The sequence below is a fragment of the Centroberyx affinis genome, unplaced genomic scaffold, assembly GCF_046629955.1.
Source record: "Centroberyx affinis isolate AG114_WGS23_722 - 3 ecotype Tasmania unplaced genomic scaffold, CSIRO-AGI_Caff_v1 ptg000409l_1, whole genome shotgun sequence".
NCBI lineage: Eukaryota > Metazoa > Chordata > Actinopteri > Beryciformes > Berycidae > Centroberyx > Centroberyx affinis.
Genome location: NW_027279076.1, coordinates 362,311 through 384,475, shown reverse-complemented (window position 1 = coordinate 384,475; position 22,165 = coordinate 362,311). Strand labels below are relative to the sequence as shown.

General features: G+C 41.0%; 1 protein-coding gene across 2 annotated transcripts; it reads right to left on the bottom strand.

Moving 5' to 3' along the window:
* Positions 1 to 11,331: 11,331 nt before the first annotated feature.
* wdr1 (WD repeat domain 1) lies at positions 11,332 to 22,165 on the bottom strand. Of its 2 annotated transcripts, XM_071516554.1 has the most exons (15): positions 22,035 to 22,165; positions 20,774 to 20,895; positions 20,549 to 20,639; positions 20,311 to 20,458; positions 19,545 to 19,725; positions 17,403 to 17,480; positions 16,623 to 16,703; positions 15,983 to 16,216; positions 14,551 to 14,638; positions 14,067 to 14,223; positions 13,463 to 13,550; positions 13,197 to 13,307; positions 12,808 to 12,981; positions 12,485 to 12,629; positions 11,332 to 12,263 (listed from the first exon to the last, which is right to left on the bottom strand). In XM_071516554.1, the coding sequence occupies exons 1-15, from the start codon at positions 22,048 to 22,050 to the stop codon at positions 12,157 to 12,159; spliced, it is 1,821 nt and encodes a 606-aa protein (XP_071372655.1). In that variant the 5' UTR covers positions 22,051 to 22,165; the 3' UTR covers positions 11,332 to 12,156. The 2 variants fall into 2 exon arrangements, with proteins under 2 accessions (XP_071372655.1, XP_071372656.1); XM_071516555.1 differs by lacking the exons at positions 19,545 to 19,725; positions 20,311 to 20,458; positions 20,549 to 20,639.

Sequence of the window (22,165 nt, the reverse complement as noted above, 5' to 3'; positions counted from 1 at the left end):
TTTGCCCACTGTCAAGCTCCACACCATAACATTAGTGTATAAAAAAAAAGCAAGATAGCCTTTCCCCCTTGTTTGCTTTCTTGCATGACCCATCCAGTGCAGCATATAAACGTATAAACACTACACAGACAACACAGAATGAGGCAAATAACAGTAACAAAGAAATGCTAGCAAACTTCACCCAATTGGTATCGTTGTTATAGTTCGCTTTGGTTACAGACAATGAAAATAGTCCAACTCACAGCAGAAAGGCGCCACATTGCATGCAGTAGCCTATCTCCAGTCAGTCATCAACAGTCAGTTTGCCTTGCATACATCGTTTGAGTCAAAGGTTAACCAACAGACCACATGGCGTCAAGGTAAAAATGAAGACAAAACCCGTGGTTCAAATTATTCTTTTGGCCAATTTGAGTTTGATGTTACTCACCCACAGGTTGTGTATCCAATAAGAATTGTGGGACCGGGTGTGACACTCACAGACTGAGATAGTGAAACTGACAAATTATTAACTTGTGTGCGTGTGTGTACGTCTGTCATTCGGACACACACACACACACACACACACACACACCTGATACCACTCCCTCAGTAGTAGTCCTATATGGGCTGACTAACCTGTTAACGTCAGTGCTACCTTTGGATGGTTATTCAGCACAATGGGGGCTGAGCTGGCAAACACAATTTTACTATCAACTGAATAAATTATCTAGATATTTCTGGTATTATGTCACAAGTAATAGCAAGATTCCTAAATTGGGGGGCGGGGGAAATAGGAAAAAGAAATAGCGCGTAGTAAATATTGTCAGTATGGTTGATAAGAGCAGTGATGTGGCTCACTGTGATTTAAAATCACACATCACGGTGTGGGATTTTCCGCCATCTTCCCTGGTGATAACGCATAACGTACCTGCCATCATAACCTAAGGTCCAAGATAAGGGACTTGTCAGTAGGCCTGTCAGCAGCCTCCTGCATGGCTGACCATCACCGACATGGCTCTAATCTGAGCCAGCTGCAGGTGATGAGCTGCACCACATGACATGTAGCTGGCTAGCTAGCTAACGTAGTAGTTAAAGAATTGGAGAAGTGTTATATCTTATTGAAAATAATTGTTGTATCCAGTGATTACACAAGAACACACATTTCAGTGATATTCTGTCACTAAATTATAACACTTGGGGAAGACTTCTAAAAAAGTAACATGGTCTGCCAGACTGCATTTCACAAATGATTCCTCAAAGGCAGCACAAGTGATAGCTGCATGCTGCACAGCGCATAACAATACAAGCAGTCTATGTCTAAGCACGTTACACATCCCAGGAAGCCACGTAAGATTAGAAAGCTGCCAGGCAGCCTGAAGGATGCGGGACAGACGCAGATGCCTGACAGGAAGCAAAGCAACATGGAGGCAGTCTGATCAGGCATTTACATTTGAACTTAGCCTACAGGCAGCCAAGCCAAGTAGGCATAATACTAGACTGGCTGTTTAACAGTGCAGTCTGTCAGAGGTGACCTGTGGTTAGCCACTCTAATCACCACGTGTGCAACAGCGCTGCAATAACGACAAAAAGAGACTAGGTAAACATTAACTCCATGGCTGTATGACACATGAATTATGTGATAGCATTGTTTTATTGATAAACTTAAACTAAAAAACAAGGCAATACTAATACCAAGGCACTGCGAAATGTCCTGCCATAATCACCATGATGATAATGCATTAATTAGCAAATATTTCAATGTCAACACTGTTCACATAACACGTGCCTAGCTTTGAAGTCACATTCCTATCAGTTATGCAACTGTCAGTGAGAACAGTATTTGCTTGCCCCATGCCTGATGTACTGGTACCAAGTTGTCTCTATAACTTTGAATATGTGATTATTCCAAAACAAAACAAAAAACAATTTACTGGAAACTATTGAAATAATGAATTACATTCACTTCACATTCAATACCTCATATTAAAAGAGACAATGGCAATATAATTTACTTTTAATTTAATCATCTGTGCTTGAATTTGCTGCACTCTGGATTAATGTTAAATTTAACACTAATAGTCACCTGGGCCAACGGTATTCAAGGCTATATTCCTGAAGACTTTCAATACATTTTTGACTTTCTTAATGCACATTAATGGACATGTAGAAAATATATTAAAACAATCACAGTCTCTGTGTTCATAATCATAATGACTTGGACAACTCGAGGCAACCTTGATAGAGGGATGGACAGTGTCTCGGCTCCACTGAAAGCTTGCTGAAAATAAATAATACAGGCCTAAGAGTTGTCATGGCTATGTGTATGCACATTGGTTATTTGTCACATTTCATGTTATTGTTGTTTTGGCAGGTAACCTTTACTGCATTTGTTGTCATCACACATGTTTTCAGATGAAATGGTGAAGCAGGGTAGACTGGCAGCACAACTTGCCATAAAACAAGAGCTTTAAAATTATTTGTTTTGCTACCATTTAAAAATATGAACCTGTAATCATGGACCAAAGAAATTAAAATAATTTTGAACTGACTGATTTCTGCAATAGCCTAGCATCAACTGAGGGCTACTTTTAGCTAGTTTATTTTCAGCCAAAATAATATCTACTTTATCACTTTTATTGTATACCTTCACTTAGTGCACAATTGAAAGAATCACACCCTGTCAGTCACAGGCCAGATGTCGCCCACGTGCAGGGAGCTGAAAAACAGTGCTGTGCTGCAATATGTCTCTATAGGGTGGGGAAGATGAGTCTTTATTTCTGAAGGCCTCTCTCATAACACCTTCTGCTTGGATAATTTGAAAAGAGAAAGAGAAGATTATCTAAATATTGATGTAGCCTCTCAGAAATGGCGCACACTGCATCTCTGTGTGCCCAAAATGTGGAAAACTACTGGTGTGGCAATGTTATGAAACCCTTTGGATGAAATTCATACTCTTAGGGGACAAAATGAGCAGAGCCAAAATGTCAGACCTGTGTGATAGAATAAATAATTTGTTTCTAACATGATTCCATGAACCCAGTTTCCAATTTCATTCAACAGGGCCGTGCATGGTGATTAAAGTGGGGTCAAATAAGATTTATCAACAATAAAATGCCTTTAACTACTCTGAAAAACTCTGTAGTCTTGCAACAAGACATGAGGACAATAGTTGGATATATGATCATCATCACTACAGTAAGCAATAATAAAGGAATGCTAATACTTACCTCGGATAGTGTACTATATCAGGGGCATAATGGCTGAAAACAAAGCACTAATGAACACAAATAAACAACCATGCTGCAAAAACTTCTCATTTTCCCCTACCTTAAAAATAATGGAAAAGTGCCCTTCCAACTAATGCATGCTCCATTGTTCAGCTGCATTCCTTTAGCCCTGGTATGCATGAGGAACACCCCCTTTCATCAATAGAGCCGGCTCAAGCCCAGAAAATCTCTTTAACGACATCAGATCAGAGTAACAGCAACACAGAGAGCAACTATTCCAGCTTGTCAGGGTAGCAGAATGCAAACTGAGTCATGGTGATCCCATAGTAACGTGCAGTACTGCACACTCCTCTCCTGTCAAAAAGTCACCATTCTAAGAAGTCATGTTCTGTAACATGCTCCTGGTGGACCTATAGTGGACCCACTACAGCTTGTTATATAACAGCAGCACAAGAGCTTGGTGGAACTCATTTCCAGTAAAAACCTCTCCTCGGGCAACTTGTTTACTGATCAATGACTGCTTTATTCTATCTTGGCTTCAAATTAATCTTATCTTTGGAAATACTGCCTGGCAGCTATCTGCACCACAAAACATGTGAGCCTCATTTATGACATGTGAGCCACACTACCTGAGATAAACACAGAGCACCTCTGACCAAAAAAATGCCATAGTTTCACTACGATAGCTGGAGGACATGGCTGGCGAAGAGAGCAGCACCCTGTATGTGTTCTGCATCGTGAACTGTGCTGAACAAACCTTTGGATCAGGAGCTGCCATGGGAAAAGAGATATGGCCCAGTAATGAAGGCCAGCCTTGTAATCTGAACACCCCCTTTGGGACGTCTTTTTTCAGCCCTGGACTCTAGGTAACACTAGTATTAGGTTCCCCAGGATGTGGATAGAGAATACAGTGGGGAGAGAATCCACAGGCAGATTGTAACAAACCAGTTGGAATAGTTGGGATGAGATAAATAAAGGTTTATTGCCACGTGCAGTAATTAAATTCACATAACACCTGAAAAGAGCAAACACTGATGAAGGCTTTATCCAAACATTAAAGTTTATAGCTCATTTTGTAACTGTGGCCAGTCTGGCTCAAATTATCCCATTTGATTGCCCAATGGGACATGCCTTGAAACAAAAAAAAACAAAATGGCTCACATTTCCACTCCAACTGTGTATTTTGATTCAGCTTATGCATTCTATTATAATATTAGTGAACATTTTTTAAAAAGCAGTTTTTCAAGCAAAAATCTTACACTATTTACATGTCTATACAACTTTGTGTACTCCAGAATTTGCACACTGTGATACTTTTCAGCCTTGGAAATGTAGCTTCTCTAATGCCTAAAATTTATTTCATGCATCTAATTCCATTCAGTAGCCTATAACTTACTGATGGTAGACTGAACCAATGCCTTCTCTCTGCAGCTGCAACTATAATATGCCACACAGCTACAGGCTACCAAACACTGAATATAATGTGAATACTATGTATATCATGTAGAGTGATATGCGTAGTTTACTGTCCACCATAATGTCTCACACTGTCCCCTCCACTGTGAGGTCCTGTGGTCCATATGCCATGTGTCAGCATGCTCTGTGAAACTCTAGTAGGCTATTAAAGTGACTCTGATGCAATTTCTGCCATTACAAAGTTCTTCCATTTGTCCTAAGGACTGATATCAGCAATTTGTTAAATATTGACTGTCACATTGTGACAGTGGTCTGGTGTCCTCGCCTCACATGGTGGCCACAGACATCTGTTTGTGCTTTGACTGAGTACACACTAGTCGCTTTGACTGAGTACACACTAATCACCCAAAATGTGGAAAACTATTGGTGTGGCAATGTTATGAAAACCTTTAGATGAAATTCAAACTCTTAGGGGACAAAATGAACAGAGCCAAAACATCAGATCTATGTGATATAATAAATAATTTGTTTCTAACATGATTCCATGAAGCCAGTTTCCAATTTCATTCAACAGAGCCGTGCATGGTGATTAAAGGGGGGTCAAATAAGATTTATCAACAATAAAATGCCTTTAACTACTAGTAGGCTTTTAAAGTGATTCTGATGCAGTCTCTGCCATTACAAAGTTCTTCCCTTTATCCTAAAGACTGATATCAGCAATTTGTTAAATATTGACTCTCACACTGTGACAGTGGTCTGGTGTCCTCACCTCGCTGTGAATTAATATTGTTAGCATAATGCATAAAGTTCTTAAATATCTGTTTGATAACAGGATCATGTGTTCTTTAAAACGGAAGGAGAAGGAAAACTCACCAGCCGCTCTGTCTATCAGGAACCTTGCTGTCCAGAATCAGACTTCTCTTGCAGACTGCCCCACCAAAATAACTGCAGGCATATAATTACTGATTCATCATTATCACATGAGCACGAGCTGGCTAACTCAATTTTGGGAGGCTGGACACATGAACCAAAATTGTTTGGGGCTGTGGTGTGGAATGTTACTGAAGGACACCACCCTCTCTTCTACTGAGAGAATACTCTGCTGCACTCCTCCATTTGCCTGGTTTCTAATTAAAAGGTTACATAATGTAGATGAGTTAAGTAGTAAAGTTTTATTGCCCATTTAACATTATTTGTGTGATCTCAGATTATTTTTTAAAGCAACACCACAACACTACAATACTTGCTACAGATTTGCCTGTAATGTCAGTGCATTACACTCTGGTCTTCCTCACACCTTTACGTCACTGTTCACTTTCAGTATTGAATAGTAGATAGAGCTTGGCTTGTATGTTTGTTTAATTTTTTCTTCATTTATTTGGCATACGAGGTAGACTGGTATGTCAAATGGTTTAGAATGGCACAGACTGGCTGGATTTTAGCACAAGGCAAGTCTTGGTGGAGCTGGAGCAGCTACTCACACGCTCACACTGCCCAAGAAAATCAAATCAAGCATCAGAACTAACTTAATGTTCAGCATCCTTGTAACTCTTAACTCCAATGTTGGTACTTTTCACTTTTTAACTTAAATTGAAGGATTACATGCTCCTCTATGGGTTGAGAATATTCAAGGCTGCTTTTCGTAGTTCCTGAAAAGTTGACAAGGTTTTCACCCGACAGTTATGATATGCAAGTTAATTATCTAAATCTAGCAAATACTGCCCATAAAGCACACTTGTAAGAAATACTTATCCACTGCATGGAGGGGGTTTGGTGTTCCTGCAATTCGGTCCTAGGTGCCCTTTACAGATTGAAACAGTGAGATAGAATTTTTAAAGGGGCATTCCTAACACTGATCACCTGAGGAACTATAAGCTAAAAGAGGTGTATAGCCAGTCTGAAAGCCACACTACACCAGTATTTGCATTATACTGTATGTAGGCTATTCAAACCTGACACCCGTAGGAAGGGTCTCCTCCCCAAGCACACCAATAACACACATCAATACTTGCCATAATACTAGCCATAGTGCAATCTACATCAACACCAAATACATGTAAAATGGCAAGTACATGTAATTTCTTTTTAGATTGTATGTAATAAGATCTAGCTGTAAGGATAGGATTGTAGGATAATAGCCAGTAATGTCTGTGCTTAAAAGAAGCAGCACGGCTGCTTGAAAAGGTCCGACAACAGGTGTTATGCATCAAACAAACATGTTTCCCGTGGACGCTTGTCATGTTCAGTGGCCAAAAACAATATAACCTCATAAAGTACTTTCTGTATACGCTATTTAAAGGGAAAGAGGGGATAAGTATATTTAGGTTTTCGATTGCAGTTCAAAAACAAAATTGTAGATCTCTAGATTGTCCTAAATATAAGACAGATTGTAAGAATGGGTTCATGTTTATTAGTAATAAAAAATAATCTAAACAATTAAACAATTCATGACTTTGCAAATAAGTAGGCCTATAAATACGCTATCTGACTACCTCACTGAGCAAAACTTGGTCTATGACTTTAATCATTTCTTGTGAAGAACATATTTAAGACATTGTTACGTTATTGGGCAGCATTCACTGGAGTGGCACAGTAAAAATGGGGATGACATGCAACAAACATCATGAGCAGGATTTGAACGCATGACCTTCACTCCTGTGGCTTGTACTTTAGACCAGGTCCTTTGACCACTGAGTCACTGTGACCTTTCTCAAACTTCACTTGTAAATCCCATTGTGTTTCCATCTTTGTGTTTTGCTTTTCTTAATTCTTCTCTATGACTGAGGAAAGGTCATGATACACACCTTGGCTCTGGTTTCTCTTTATATTGGGTTAATGACAGTATTTCCCTTTTAGAGAGGCCAGTCTCCTTAGATGAGACAATAATAGGAAAGCTGAGAGAGGTACAGAGTAGGGGTAAACATCAGAGAAGGTTCTGGGTGGACAGAAGCCCAGACCAGCAGGGGTAGACCTGCATGTAGACCCAAAGACAGGCGGACTGCCACTACCTCTGGCCATGAAAATGTCTGTCTACCATAAATGATAAGCAATCATTTTATGACTTTGGTTCAATTCACTCTCCAACCAGTAGATTAAGAAAAAACAGTAAGGTAGATTGAGCGGGAAAGTACATTAACTTAGACATTGGAATTGAGATGAAACATCCGGGGGAAGACAACATATCCATATTATCTGATGGTTATGTTACAGTGAGTTTAGTCGTGTGTAAAGTGTGAGGTCACTACTTTTGTACATTTGTGAACGAGTGGAGGGCCTATCACACATCTAAAATACTCAAATGGCTCCTATATAGGCGTTCCCATGTGAATGATTCTGTGCCTCAGCTCTAATACTACAGTAATGATAGATCAACCAGGATTGCAATGTACAAACCAACACCCACTTGGGTTCAGTCATGACATTTTTGCATTGGATTCCCTTGCAAACTGAGAAAGAAAGGAACAATCACAGAGGGTGAAAGTAATGAAACATCCCCTTATGCAGATTCCTTTAGCCTACATTTAAATCTATCAAAACATGTAGAACAGTGGTTTTTGCTCCTTTTGTACCCAAAGAACTGGAGAAATGCCATCTACAAATGAACCAAACCTTAAAGGAATAGTTCGGTATTTTGAACCCTGGGCCTAAATATCATGTTTTCCATCATGATCCCTATTAGTAGAAACCCTCGCTAGTCTGCTCTGCCCATCCGGTAACACTGGGCTGCCCCTTCCTACTCTACTGCAATAGAAACCTAGGGGCATAAGCAACAGTCTTTGAAAACTATGATAAACGTTGTTCCTATCCAAATAGAACACAACTATTGACAGAAAGCTCGGTTTTGTACAATTTTTTCAAGATAATATACAGAGCGTTTATCCAAAAGCTGAATTATGCAGACTCTTGAATAAGGGAAGCATTCCCACGCCAAATATTTAGAAGGTTCTTAACTATGGTCAGAAATAGTCGTTAGATTTGACGCTAGTCTCTTTTGAGAAATAATGTCGCCGGGGGGTCAGAAAAGTCTCCAAATTTAGTGACAAAGTCGCTAGATTGACATACAAAGTTGGTAACAGTGGTCGTATTCTAGCTAACCTGAATCTATTACCTGAGTGCAAGTGGAATTGGTCGGTCATCAGTCAAAAACAGCTATAGGTCCAATTACTGTTACATGTCTCAAACGCTCTACAGTAAATAAAACAAAATATATATAGGCAATAAAATATACAGGCAGTACATTTGTTTTGGGTGTATGTGTTATGGTAAATATAGGTTTGAAATGGGCGTTGGGGTGTGTCAGTGGTGGTGGGATGGAAATGGTGTGTGTTATGGTGTGTGGGTGTGTGTGTGTTTAAGTGTGTGTGTGAGCCATAGACTGTAAAAAAAAGATGGACGTAGTGAGTGTGACATCACCCACCCAGGTTTCTGAAGGGCCGTTTTGAAGCCAACGGTTGGGGTTTACGAGCGCCACCATGTTGACATTTTTTGGAGCCGGTGCAGCCAGAGCGAAGCTGGGGGTTGACCACAGATCGGAGACCAGCCGATCACTGGACAGGCGACCTGTCAATCACTCAGAAAACAACTCTGTTTTATAACCCTTATATCCCATTAATGAAGCAATTCTTTAAGTGAAATTAGCTACTGAGACCATAACCTCTTGTCGAAAAAATGTATTGACTTTATATTTTGAGTGAGAAGATGGGTTGTGATCCCATTAACTTTCATTGGGCCAGATTTGGAGTCTTTTTGGAGCTGGCCTCTAGTGTGCGGTTTTGGCCGCTTGGTGTGAGCACAGGTGTCAGCATGCTCTAGAGTCACTTTTGAAACTCCACCTTCTCCTTCTGCCTTGAGTTCCTCTGGTTCTTGTTGGAGGACCTCGTTCTCCTTCTGACAGGCCTTGAGCTTTCTGTCCTGCTTCTCCTTTTTCTTCTCCCTTCTAGGGTTCAGGACATTGAAGAACCTCCTCAGCACGGAAGGCTTCTTGGAGTTTTTCTTCTTCTTTTGTAACTTCCTCTGGAGAGCTGGTCATCTGTACCTCTATTTTTTGGTGGAGGGCCGCGTTCTCTGTCTTACAGGCCTCACTGGTCTGCTCCTGCGCCCTCAAGGCTGTCTCTCTCTCCGCTTTCCTTCCAGCTCCTGTCCTGTGTGTGGTGTGTGCAGTTTCTGTCTGTTTGATGAGCAGAAAGATGTGTTGATCCTGGTGTTTCTGGAGGAGCTCCCAGCCCAGCAGCTGTCTCCCTGCTACTGAAGAGACGCAGCTACCTGAGCTGGCCCCAGGCCGGCCGGCACACTGGAGTCTTCTGGCAGAAAGTAGGACAAGCTCTGGAGACGGGACCGTCCCACCGACCACACACGCCTCCTCACTGGACGATGAAGGTGGTTTAAATAAAGTTTTTACTGCCTCCATAGCACAAACAGACAGATAATATATCTGTTATAGATATATATATCTGGATTGTTGATCAATATCAAGGATCCACAATGGAGACTGGGCACTCTCAGGTATGGAGAGGCAATGTCTGATAGAAGGCTGAGAGCTCACACACATTTTCTCAGTCAGACTGAAAAGATGAGGAATAATATGGCTATGGATTATGGCTTAGTTGTTGGCCTGTGACTTCTGTCAAGTTAATAATTTCTTTGCAACCACATTGTTGAAGTTATTCACAATGGTCAAACTTTCTATTAGGACACATGCCCCTTGTTCTTGACTAATGACTTCAGAAAGGACAAGCCTGGATTTGAACCCCCAATCTTCCACATGAAAGGCTGATATTTTACCTACTGAGCCAAATGCCTACTACAGGTTTACTGAGGAGAAACTAACTAAAGGGAGAAGTATTGTGATACTGCAGCCTATGATTGACAGTGCTAGTCACTTTATAGAACATTGTATTAAATTACATTGTAATTAAAGGGAAGGTCAACCTAGTTGAAAATGTTAAAGATATAAACCTTTTGCATTTGTAGCACCCACTAGTGGTAGAGCTCAAAATGCTTTTTAGGCATGTTCAAGCAACACTCAACAAATTTTGGCTTGATTAGATGAATGGTCAATGAGTTATGCAAATTTAGTGTTATGGCGTGTTCCATTAAAAATTAATTGGTCGATAAAAGCCAAACCATTTGACCTATCAATAACCTTTATACAACTTTGAAAGAGGATGGTCCCAAGATTGTCCACACTAATTTTTGTGTGAAACGACCTAGTTTTCTGCTTTTAGTTTTCTTGTTAATCAGATTATCCACGCCAAGACCAAAACAAAAAATAATGAGATAAATCTTTCATACTCTGGTACCTACCCCCAATTCTGAAGTCGCCCCCCCTCTATTTACAGCAAAAATAGACTGTGATCCCACAGTGTTGACCTCCTAAACCGTACCTTACTGGAAAAAAACATGAATTTTGAAATCGTCATTATCAGCACATCATTTTGATCATATTTTTAATTGTCTCAACTTTTATCGCCCCTCCTACAGTATGAATAGTAATAATAAAACAAAACAAAGAAAAAAAAAAACACGTTTCCTGTTTTTAACACTAACTAAAAACCGGAAAAACAAAACCACGATCCATTTTTTCGTTTCAGACAGAAAAAAAGAAAGACCAATTGAAGGAACGTACACGGCCCGTTCAGAATACCTGCTGGACAATTTGCACAAAAGCATGTATTTGACAAGCAGAAAGAGTGCAAACATACATGAATGGGAAAATGCATAAAAAGTGTTTTATTATCATTAATATTATGAACCATTTCCACCTTTGGGAAGGCGATGCATCAAAACAAATAATAAAAAGTGAGACAAGAATAGTGGGCCCAAACAAAAACACAGCAACAATACTGGAGCTTGATTGAATACACAGCATTTCGATTGTATAGATAGATGATATTTTTGTTTTTCCGTTCCTATTATTGCTCCCCAATCCACCAGGAAGTATTCTGTATGACAAAAGACAAAAGTATGGAGCCGAAGACGAAGCAAGAAGCATTACACCCACCCCCTTGAAACATTACATCCACCCTTGCAGAAAACAGAAATTGACAGGCAAGTGCAGTTAGGACCAATTGCTTAACATTTCAGGAATGTAACCAAAACGTTTCATTATTTTCAAACAAGATTTAGCTGATAAAATCACTTTTGGTTCACCCAGTAAGTTAGGATGTATTGAGCCCAACCAGACACACAAGCATTTCAGTTTGAACTGAGAGAAGGCTATTACCTATGGAATGTTGAGCTTACAAGTATTTTGCTGCTTCCATAAAGCCCAAAAAGATGTAAAAGCACTTTCTTTACATGGTACTTTTCATTGCTTTGTTCCTGTGTAAGTTGAGGTTGTTAGCATCAAAAGAGACACGTCTTTGATATCTTTCTTGATAGGAGCTTTTCCCTGCCATTATGACCATTTACAATTCAGGGGTTCCCCACAGCAGAGACCATCATTTAGATACTGAAAATATAGTATAAGAAAGAAGAGAGCGAGTTCTACAGTAGTCCTTGTCCCTAGGGATGTGGATGTGTGTCTGTTTGCCGCTCAGAATTTAACAGTCCACTGCTTGACACTGGCATCATGGGAGGCGGTGACTAGGGTGTGCTCATCTATCCAGGCCAGGCCGCTGACGTGGTGCAACCTGTGGGTATCTGCAGGAAAAGAGTGAAACACACCGCTCACTAGATGTCTTACAAAGAAGCAAAGCGTCCACCATGAGCTGACAAAAGTACACCTTAAAACCTCCTGTTACCATTTTTGCATTTCTGGATACTGTTAAAGGGAATGATGTACATAGCTCACACTGAGGAAACCCCAAGTACATTTGTGAATATGTGCCGAGTACGAGTGAATGTGCACTTGTCTGGCCTACCTGGGAGCTTAATCCTCCTATCTGAATCACTGACTGTCCAGATGTACACCATCATGTCCATCCCACCACTGGCAAAGTGCTCATTATCAGGTGACCAGGCCAAGGTCACTATTTTGGCATGGTGCCCGTAAAAGTTATTTTTGACCTGGGGGAGAAGAAGTAAAATTTAAAAAGAAATGAAAGACACGTTTACTGTATTATACAACAAAGAAACTTCTATTTCCAATTCCTGTGGCATGACAGCATACTGTTTCCGTGCTCCACTGCATGTTAAAGAATCCCCCCCTAAAAAAACAATAAGCATAGGAGAGAAGAGTGTTTACCGAGTAGCCGTCTGCCACAGTAAAGACTGTGACGACCTTCTTCTCATCTGTGACGGCAAGATAGGCTCCATCATTGGAATAGGCCATGTCTGTGACCGGTCCGCTAACCTCCAAAGTGTCACCCTCTTCCTTTAGAGTGTTGCCCTGAATAGAGTACAGATGGACCTTCCCATCCTGAGGAAGAGGAGGAGGAGGAGGAAAGGCAAGGGATGAAACTCAAAACCAAATTACAACTGGTACTGTGATGGCTGCTTAACTGGATGATAAAACACAGTTAAAGACATGCTAGTGATATTTTTCCCCTGAATTCTAAAGTATTTCCTGATACAGAGCTAAGCTGACTGCAACTGATGTTTGGCGAGTTAATCTGTGGTCTGATGTCCACTTACTGCTCCCCCCACGGCGGCGGTACTGCCCCCGGGGTGGATGGCTCCAGCCTCTGGCTCGTAGCCCAGGTTGTCCAATGTGAACACTTTCTTCTTGTCCTTCAGCAACACCACCTGGGTGAAGCAGGAGACAAGAAATGGTGTCAATGAAGTATCCACATAAAATTTGCCAGGACCACAATGTCAAAATGGATCATGACATCACAAATGTTAAAATGTGTCAAAGGGAAGGCTGAACTAAGCAATTTGGTAAGCTGATGGATAGTTACCTGCTCAATGCACACGGCCAGTGTCAGCCCCCCTGATGCGACTGACACACATTTGGGCTGGACATCCATCTTCACCAAGTCAGAGGCACTGGAAAGCCATCAGTTAGAGTTAGTTCTATGATAAATCAGCATTGTATCATGTAGAGGTGGACCAATTATGGGTTTTTAAAAAGTAACTCCACACTAAAATACTTTTTTTGGAGTTGTAAATTGGTTTTAGTACCATTACGAAATACAATAATGCCGATCATATTGCCAACATTTGAGCCCAAATGCTCCATGTATCTCACTAAACCTGGCTCAGTTCGCCCTCCAGTGGTTAAAATTAGCAGTTGGTGTTCAGTGGGAGATGCAGCGGTGTTCACGGACAATTATTTATTTCCCACATGACGAAACATAATCAGCAGGCACATCCACCCGTTACCAGTTATCATAACAAAGCTCTAATTCTAAGCCTGAGTCTGCTAATCCGATGAATAGTTCAACCTCTATTATCATTAACAGATAAGGTCCAGAATGCACACAATTTCATACCAACATCATAACACGTCCCCCCCATGTCCATCTCAGAGCTTTCCCCTGAAGTAGCGTGCAATGGCCCCACCTGTACTCCTTCTTGTTGATGTTGGTGTAGCGCACTGTATCGTCCATGCTGCAGGACACCAGCTGGTCGGCTTCGTCCACCACCATCTTGCTCACCTGGTTGCTGTGGCCTTTCCCCACGAAGTCATCATTCTCCCCAGTTTCTGCATCCCAGTAATGTGAAGGGAAGGTTAAGGAATAATTCCATTATAGAGATGGACTGAGGAAACAAATAAACCATTTCCGCTAAGAATTTTGATGAGCAGATTACAAGAAAACAAAACCTCCTTCACTTGAAGGGATATTATTTATATTACTTGTGCATATCACGTAATGTTAACATATTTGGCAGATTAAAACAAGTCCAAAGTGTCAATTGCGCTAGAACTGCCAAGTGCCTCTAAATGAAAAGAGTAATCTGCATATAAAAAGGGCACTTGCTCTCCTTCTGTGCCAGTCAGTGATCCTCGGTTATTCATGACACGACTTCAGCAGTGAAAGGATATTAATGTGTCCATCGTGGCTCCCTGAATAGATGTAGGTTCGCCCTTCATTTTTGTGAACCGTCAGGGACTGGATGGATTTGCTGTGACCCTGTAGGACGAAGAATGACAAGTTTTCAAATAGGACTTGTATTTATGAAGGCAAACAAGAACAACCTATTGTCATTTTTGGAGAATGTCAAAAATGTGACCCGTCCCCCACTCTACACACCCCCAACCCCCATGATGGGCAAGTATTTCACTTGGGAGATTTGGCAGCGTAACAGTTCCTGTAAAAATGCCACACAGTCCAACAATATTTTGGAAGCTTCTGAGAGAGCCACTTGTGCAATGACAGGCATTTCCTGTCCAATTTCCTTCTGCCTGTGACAAATAATGTGCTTCAATAATTTCACATCGGCTCAACCTCTAGGTCTGGTGGCTGGGTCAGACTTATATAAGTTGGATTTTGAGGGACAGGAGCTTAAGCAAAAGGTAGTGTTAGAGCCATAAGGTACATCAGGTTTATTTAGCATATTGTGCCTCATTTGAATCATTTGTAGTTGTAAGTAATGTAATATTGTGTTAATATTATATTTGACGTTATGTCATTTGGAATGCTTAACATTTGATTTGTGATGTTCCGTGACCATATCTGTAGGCAATTTGTATTTGTTTTTGTGCACCATAGGCCTGCCTCGTTTATGCCATATGGATTATTAAGATACAGAAGGCTTATGTGGAAGTTTGCCTTTTGGAAACCACGAGTCAGAAACTTTACGTCCTGCAAGAGTGGCAAAAGAAGGTTTTTGTTTTAGTTTGCCACTTCAGGTAGCACTCTGACAACAAGATTTTTATTGGTGTGTATGTGGTCAGGGGGTCTTTTTATAGATATATTTGCCTATTTTTAAAGTCAACATGATGGTGAACAAATCTTAATACACAATCTATAAGTGTTAACACATTCTAGGAGTGCACTTTGTGAGTATTTCTACAGCTTAAAACTTTAGTTATTACATGGCTACATTGAATACTCAATTCTGATTGGCCAGTGAACACATTCTGAGGTTTGTTATTTCTGAATAACAGACCGCTGTTTCATATGTTGCTATGGTTGCAGTTCTGCTAGTACTTTTTTTTTGTTCGGCAGAAGCTTGTCAGTTATTTTAACTCATTATAAAATCATTTCAAATCAATGTATGTGTGAAATGATTAATGCCTTTGGTAAGTAGCTGTGTAACAAGCAGGATAACGTACAGCCAGCCAGTCATTATTGCTAAATAAGTCCTTTCATGGCTGACTGTACATTTTCCCTTACTTAAATATCAGCTGTTTCTGTGAAACCACACTGCTTTAAAACTCCAGTCAACTTCAATCTAATACAAGGCTTTATCAGTAAAAGGGAGCTCTATTCATAATATCCAGGAATAGTTTCCTTAAACACTTAAAGGCTGACCTTGATGGTGCGTAGGGGCCGGTCGGGGTTGTTCTTGTCCAGGTAGTTAATGTATCCTGACAGGGAGATGCTGAGGAGGTGGTCTTTCTGCCACAGGCAGCCCAGCTGCTGGTCCATGACGTCAGCGCCCATGTTGAAGGTGGTGACGGCCGTACCTGCGCCGACGTCCCACAGCTTCACCGTCTTGTCCCCTGAGGCGGAGATCAGGCGGGAGCTGTCTGGGCTCCAGCTGACCTGCAGGATGCAGGGGGGAAAGTGAACAAGGTTGCAAGTTTTGTGTGTAAACCATGATATCGTGCCAAAAAGCTAACAGAAACCAATGCTATGGAAAATCACTGACATAACTGAAGGTCAGATTGGCCTCTTTCATATCACGTGGTCACTAATTTGAATAGGGAAAGCAGTGATTTTGTGTGTCTACGCGGTCCAGGCAGACTGCATGCCAACTTTGATTACAGCTGCGTATTCACCTCTTCTGAAAAATGCAACCCAAATGTACTGGGGGCAGGGGATGACATATGCTGGGAGGGTAAATACAATGTACTGATGACTTTGCTCAAGTTGAAATAATATACAACATTGAAATATATAGCAGCACATTTTTAACATGGAAGAAAGCTCTCTACATGCATTCACTTACAGCGTAGACTCCTCCACTGTGGGCCTTCTCTCCACCCAGGGAGCCTATCTTGTCACCAGTCTTTCCATCGTAGAGGATGATCTGTGGAAATGACAGTTAGAAAGACGTGGCACCGTTGATGCTTGTATACGACTACAACTGTCTGTTTATGAACAAATAATAGAATACTACAGCCCTAGGGATGCACCAATCAATCAGCCAGCAATCACAATCGGCCGGTCACCGTTTCAGCTGCACAATCACATTATGGGTTTACATTTGTTATATATGTTCATGTGTCATTGGACAGTAATTGAATACGGTCTTTATTTTTTTACAATGGAGAATGGGCCCCTCCGTTCTTTAAGTGGCCTTGCCAGTTTTAATTATCTAACTGCCAGGAGCAGAGAGAAACTTGTCATCAGTCATCAAGCACAGAGGGAACGTGCAATAAAAATGTTTGGATAAAAAAGAAGGTTTATTTATTTGTGGTTAGGCCAGCAATGACATGCAGCTCCAATAACAATTTATTTAACACCGTGCTATATTGAAATCTTTCTGGCTATGCTTGCTGTACACGATGTGCCACTGTTAGTAGAAAGCCTGGGTAAAATGCACCATTATATAATATGAGAGTCTGAATAAAAAACATGATTGGTGCATCCCTAAGCCCAAGCCCATCAGGCTTCTAGGAGAACCTAGACTGGTACTAGCTGAGTGTTTCCCTGTCAAACAGGATATATCAGGCATAGTGAAAGTCCTGCCTGGTTCTGAGCTCCTGGCCTTGAACTCGATACTCACCTGACCATCAGCACCGGCTGTGGCAAACCGGTTTCCATCTGGAGAGAAACGCACACAGTTGACAAATCGGCTGTGGCCCTTCAAGAGTCAAACGGGTAGACAGAAGGGGGGGGGGGGGGAGAGAGAGTGGAAAATTATCCCAAAAGAAACATTTGTGCACACCTCAAGCTAACTTAAAACCAAAGTATTTTCATTTCATATGACCAACTCTAGCCCCGTCTATTTCTGGGCCGACAGTATCTTCTCCCTCCATAGTTTACCTTAGCTTTGACAGCATAAATATAGAAACCGGCGGTTGGGAACCCAGTCTAGGGCTGCCTCTTGGTCTGTCTGCATCATTACACTCACTGCCTGTCTGCTGTCTGTATGATTGTGTTCGTGGGTGAATAAGTCTGCTCTGTGTGTGGGTCATGCTTAGTGCAGCTGTGTGTGTGTGTCTCTCTTTGTCCCTCGTCTCTTTCAGACACCTGTTGCATGCAGTGATTTTACCTGGCAGAGTATGTGAACGCTGGCCTAGCTTTTGTGAACATCGGCGCTGGCCAAAGTCCATCTTTCTGCCTCATCAGGTTTCTCTTTGTCTTATTTGTTTTCTTATCTCATTGTCATTGTCCATTTTAGGGTTTTGCCCTGGCGCCTATTGCATCCCTCTTTGAATTGACCTGCCCAATTTTTCTTCCATTCTTTTCCCTTATAAAAAGGTTTTCCTTAGGAGTTTTACCTCATCTTCACTGAGGGCCTAAGGTTGTGTCTAGTCTTGCATCTAATTGCACAAGTTTTGTTTTTCCATATAAGTGGGGACAGCTATTTTATCTAGCACATTGGAGACTATGAGTCGTTTTTCAGGTCTGATAAGATGTAATAATTGAATTGGCTTGTGGAAGAAAGATGAATATATTCAATCATCCTCAAAAACAGAGAAATCAGAAAAAAGGAATTCAAAGTTCTTCCATATTCAAGGTTATAAGAGCTTTATGCCTGATCTTAAAGGCTTAAGTGTAGTAACACAAAAACTCAGATGGAGATGCATAATTCATTAAGGTTGTTAAGAAAGTTGCAATCAAAAATTTCCCAGGAGAGCAGATCATGTGAGCTGTTGTTCAAAAACAGCTTTGTTCCAATGTTCCAGTAAAAAAAAAAAAATACATGTGTTCCCCATTGGAACAATTAATCTAATTTGACAACAGCACATACAGCCTACTCCACCATCCAGCGCTCACACCAGTGTGAGTCAAGGTGCAGCCAAAAAACAAAGTTAACAATGAGGTCATGAGCAGAATAAGGCATCATGACCATATGAACTAGGTTTGAGAAGTAGGCGTTTACTGCTTAGCTTTGTTAAATCTGCGCAATTTTGAGGAAGCTATCAAAAGTCTTTTCTCACCAGCACATACAAGCTGTGATTTAATTAGACATAACCACACATACCATACCACAAAATGCAATACATTTGGCATTATGCTATAAACCATATGTAGTAGGCCTAGTCTGTTCCTGAACCGTTTGGCATATAGGCTATTCTACTGTATGCCATATTATCTATGTAATTGTTATAGCTTAGGTCTATACTACTGAACGTGTTTGGACAAGGACCAGAAAAAAAAAAAAAAAACACACACACACAGGCTGTGATCTATACTGGTGCATTGCAAAACCAAGCCGGACACGCTGTATTCTTAAAAACAGAGCATGAGGATTTTTGAGTCAAAGGCACAAATTTAGGTTTAGTGCTAAAAAACTAGTTTGAAGAGGAAAGGGCTACTTTGAGGAATCTAGCTCGCACATGTGGATTATGTAATATGGAAACAGACAAACAAGGCTACACTGTCAAAAGACCAGCAGAATGTAATAAACTTTAGAGATGACCAAGAGGCACTAAAAATAAAACAGCAGGGCCGAAGCCTGAGAGAACTTCAACCCCAAGCTAGTGTAACTTCCAAATTTGCAGACGGCCTATATTATATTAGATTAAACCACAAGCTGAAGAGAACAGTTAGTCTTTGATTGGTCTGCTGGGTTTTACTCCAATATTACACAACACAACACCACCTTAGTTCTAGGTACTTTGTTTAAACACAAACACCACTTTCCAAAAGCCGTTTAAACACCTTAGAAAATAAGCAAATATGAATCTCTGGAACTCACAGCCAATGTGAATTTGAACTTGAAGGGAGGCCCTTCGAAGAAGGTAGCAGAGTTGTCGTCACTGCCGGTGATAAGGCGGTAAGGGCGTGTCTGCTTGAGGTCCACGCTGTTGATGACTTTGCTGGGGCCGGTTATTTCTCCCACTGAGGAGCCAGTGTCCCATAAGAACACTGCCCCAAACCTGACAGATAAACACACACTCAGTCAATGTTATACGTTTTTGGGGTATAAAATAAACAAGAACATGTAAATGTTAATGCTTACAGTCAACACAGTAAGAGAATACTTCTGCAAAGGATTTGCTATTTATTACAATGTCATTCATGGACGGTCCAATGTCCAATTCCCTCCCCAATTGCAAGTGTGTTTACTTTTATGCCTATACACATTGGGTGAACCAGGTGGTGAGCTGGAAGACTTCAGATACCATAACAGCCCAATGCTGACTTATGTTATCTTTCAAACACCGCACAGCACTTTGTTCATATTGTATATAAAGAAATTATGGACAATTATCCATTTATTACTGTGATATAATGGCACTGAAAGCATCACCTAAGTGTGTGAAAAATACAAATATCTAAAGCAAACAATGGAGCTTGGACCTGATGTGCATTAATCAGCTTGACTGCTTGCAGTGGGAGGAGCCTCTCTTGAGACTTGGAGCCATGGCAGTGTGAGATTAATGAGAAGCTGACCGCTTCAGTCCCTTAAATACCCATGAAAACAACTAGTTTCAGCCTGTATGAGAACCCTTGAGACTCACTTCTCTCGTCCCTCCCCCACCACAGCAATCCTCTTGCTATCCTCCGTCCAGGCAATGTCCTTGATCTTGCCTCCGAAAGGCTGGTACTCGTACTTGAGCAGGTGCTCCTTCTGGGTGGTGTCCCAGATACGGATCTTTCCCGATATATCTGAAGGGATTTAAAAACAATTAGTTTAGTATAGCGTTACTATTACTCTGAAAACTGCATGCATTTGTAGTGTAACAGTAGCTAGTTTACCTCCAGAGGCAATGTAGAATCCACTGGGAGCGTACTTGGCAACAGTGACTTGATGGGGATGCTCTGTGTAAATGTCTGCTATAGCCGGGTTCTGTCAGAGATACGAAACAAGACACATCAGCAGGTCTGTCTGACAATATGGCACAAAGAAAATTGACCACTAAATCACTTGGAAGTTATTTCAGCAATGCATTTAAATTGTGGTATTTCATAAATAAAAATTACATCAATGTTCCTGATGATAACACTCTTCCCGTTGGTATAGAGGAAGTTGTTGCCTTTGGGATCCCCGCCAAGCACTTTGGCAACTCCCCTCTCCATCTGCGGGAGACTGGCGAATACATGTTCTAAAAAGGAAGACATGACAGGAGGGATGTCAGGCAGATACATCAATGTGAAGCACAATAATGCTTAATACAACTTAACTACATTGAAATAAAACTTTTCTATTTAAAATTCATTGTCCTTCATTGTGTAAGGGAAATGTTGGTTAGCAGCCAAAATTAAAAACACCTAGCATAAAAGCATAATAAAACACATGCCAAATCACAACTTGCACTCATTTAGGCCAGCATCAGTTGATATAACCAGATAATAAATCCTTATTGACCAGGGCAATATTCTGTAATACTGCTACACCACATGAGACTAATGCCTGTTCATGAGGAGTAAACACATTTATGCAAACTCTGAGCAATCTAGTACTTCATTAGCCTTTCTGAGGACCTGTTTTTTTTTAACATGTCTATGTGCTGGGCCTAACTCACCTCAATGAGCTCACCATTCACTTTGACCAGACTGCCTAGTTTATTCTTACTGGCCAAGTTCAAATTACCAAACCACAGTATAATACAAAATGTTCAGACTGCTGAGTTATCACAGCAGTATCCACGTGAAAAGAGTTCATTTTTCTTCAAAAGAAAATAAGATAGTGCAGTTACTACAGATGGCATTCACTTTGGCTGTCAAATCACAATTTCATATCAAATACTAGTAGTAGGTCCACCAACTCAATTTCAATAATTTCAATCACTGTCAAGCCTTGTTAAAGGCTTAGGTTACTTGGTGTATTGTAGCTGCAAAACTGATGCTTGTCAGCGAAAATCACTGTCTGGGCATGTCATAACAAAGCTTTTGTATGCAAAGCTGTTTCCTCCCAAGAGTGATGTTAGCTCGACTGGCTAACGCTAACCAACCTAGTAAAAAGGTACAGTTTGTACCAGATTGCATTTCCAGCCTCAGGATTTTTCACCACATACCAGACTTTACAGAAGACTACACCGCATTTGACGTAGCGTTACTTGTTGCCAATGTCGGCATTGTTCTTTCCATTGCATGATGAAATGTCAAAATCATGTATGGGCGAGGTTAGCTAGCTGGTTCACGGCTAACTGGCTAGCTAGCGCGATTTCCTCCGTAATATTGCCCAAAATAAGTTTCATTGCATATTCTCTCAACAACTAGCATCACAAATTAACAGACTTACTCAGTTCATATGCCATTTTCCCTGCTGTTTACGTGCTTACTCCTCCAAATGAATGAAACAGTGAAGCTCCCCGGCCGTGGACTCCTGATCATACAAACACGGAAGCGAGTGGAGCGGTCGCTTTGCCTGGC

What these genes read in the sequence shown, in the direction of transcription:
- wdr1 (XM_071516554.1), bottom strand. An exon ending in CAGCCGGTGCTGATGGTCAG is followed by an intron (nt 16,704 to 17,402) that starts GTGAGTATCGAG and finishes TCATTTCCACAG; the next exon opens with ATCATCCTCTACGATGGAAA. An exon ending in GAGCCACGATGGACACATTA is followed by an intron (nt 14,224 to 14,550) that starts ATATCCTTTCAC and finishes CCTTCCCTTCAC; the next exon opens with ATTACTGGGATGCAGAAACT.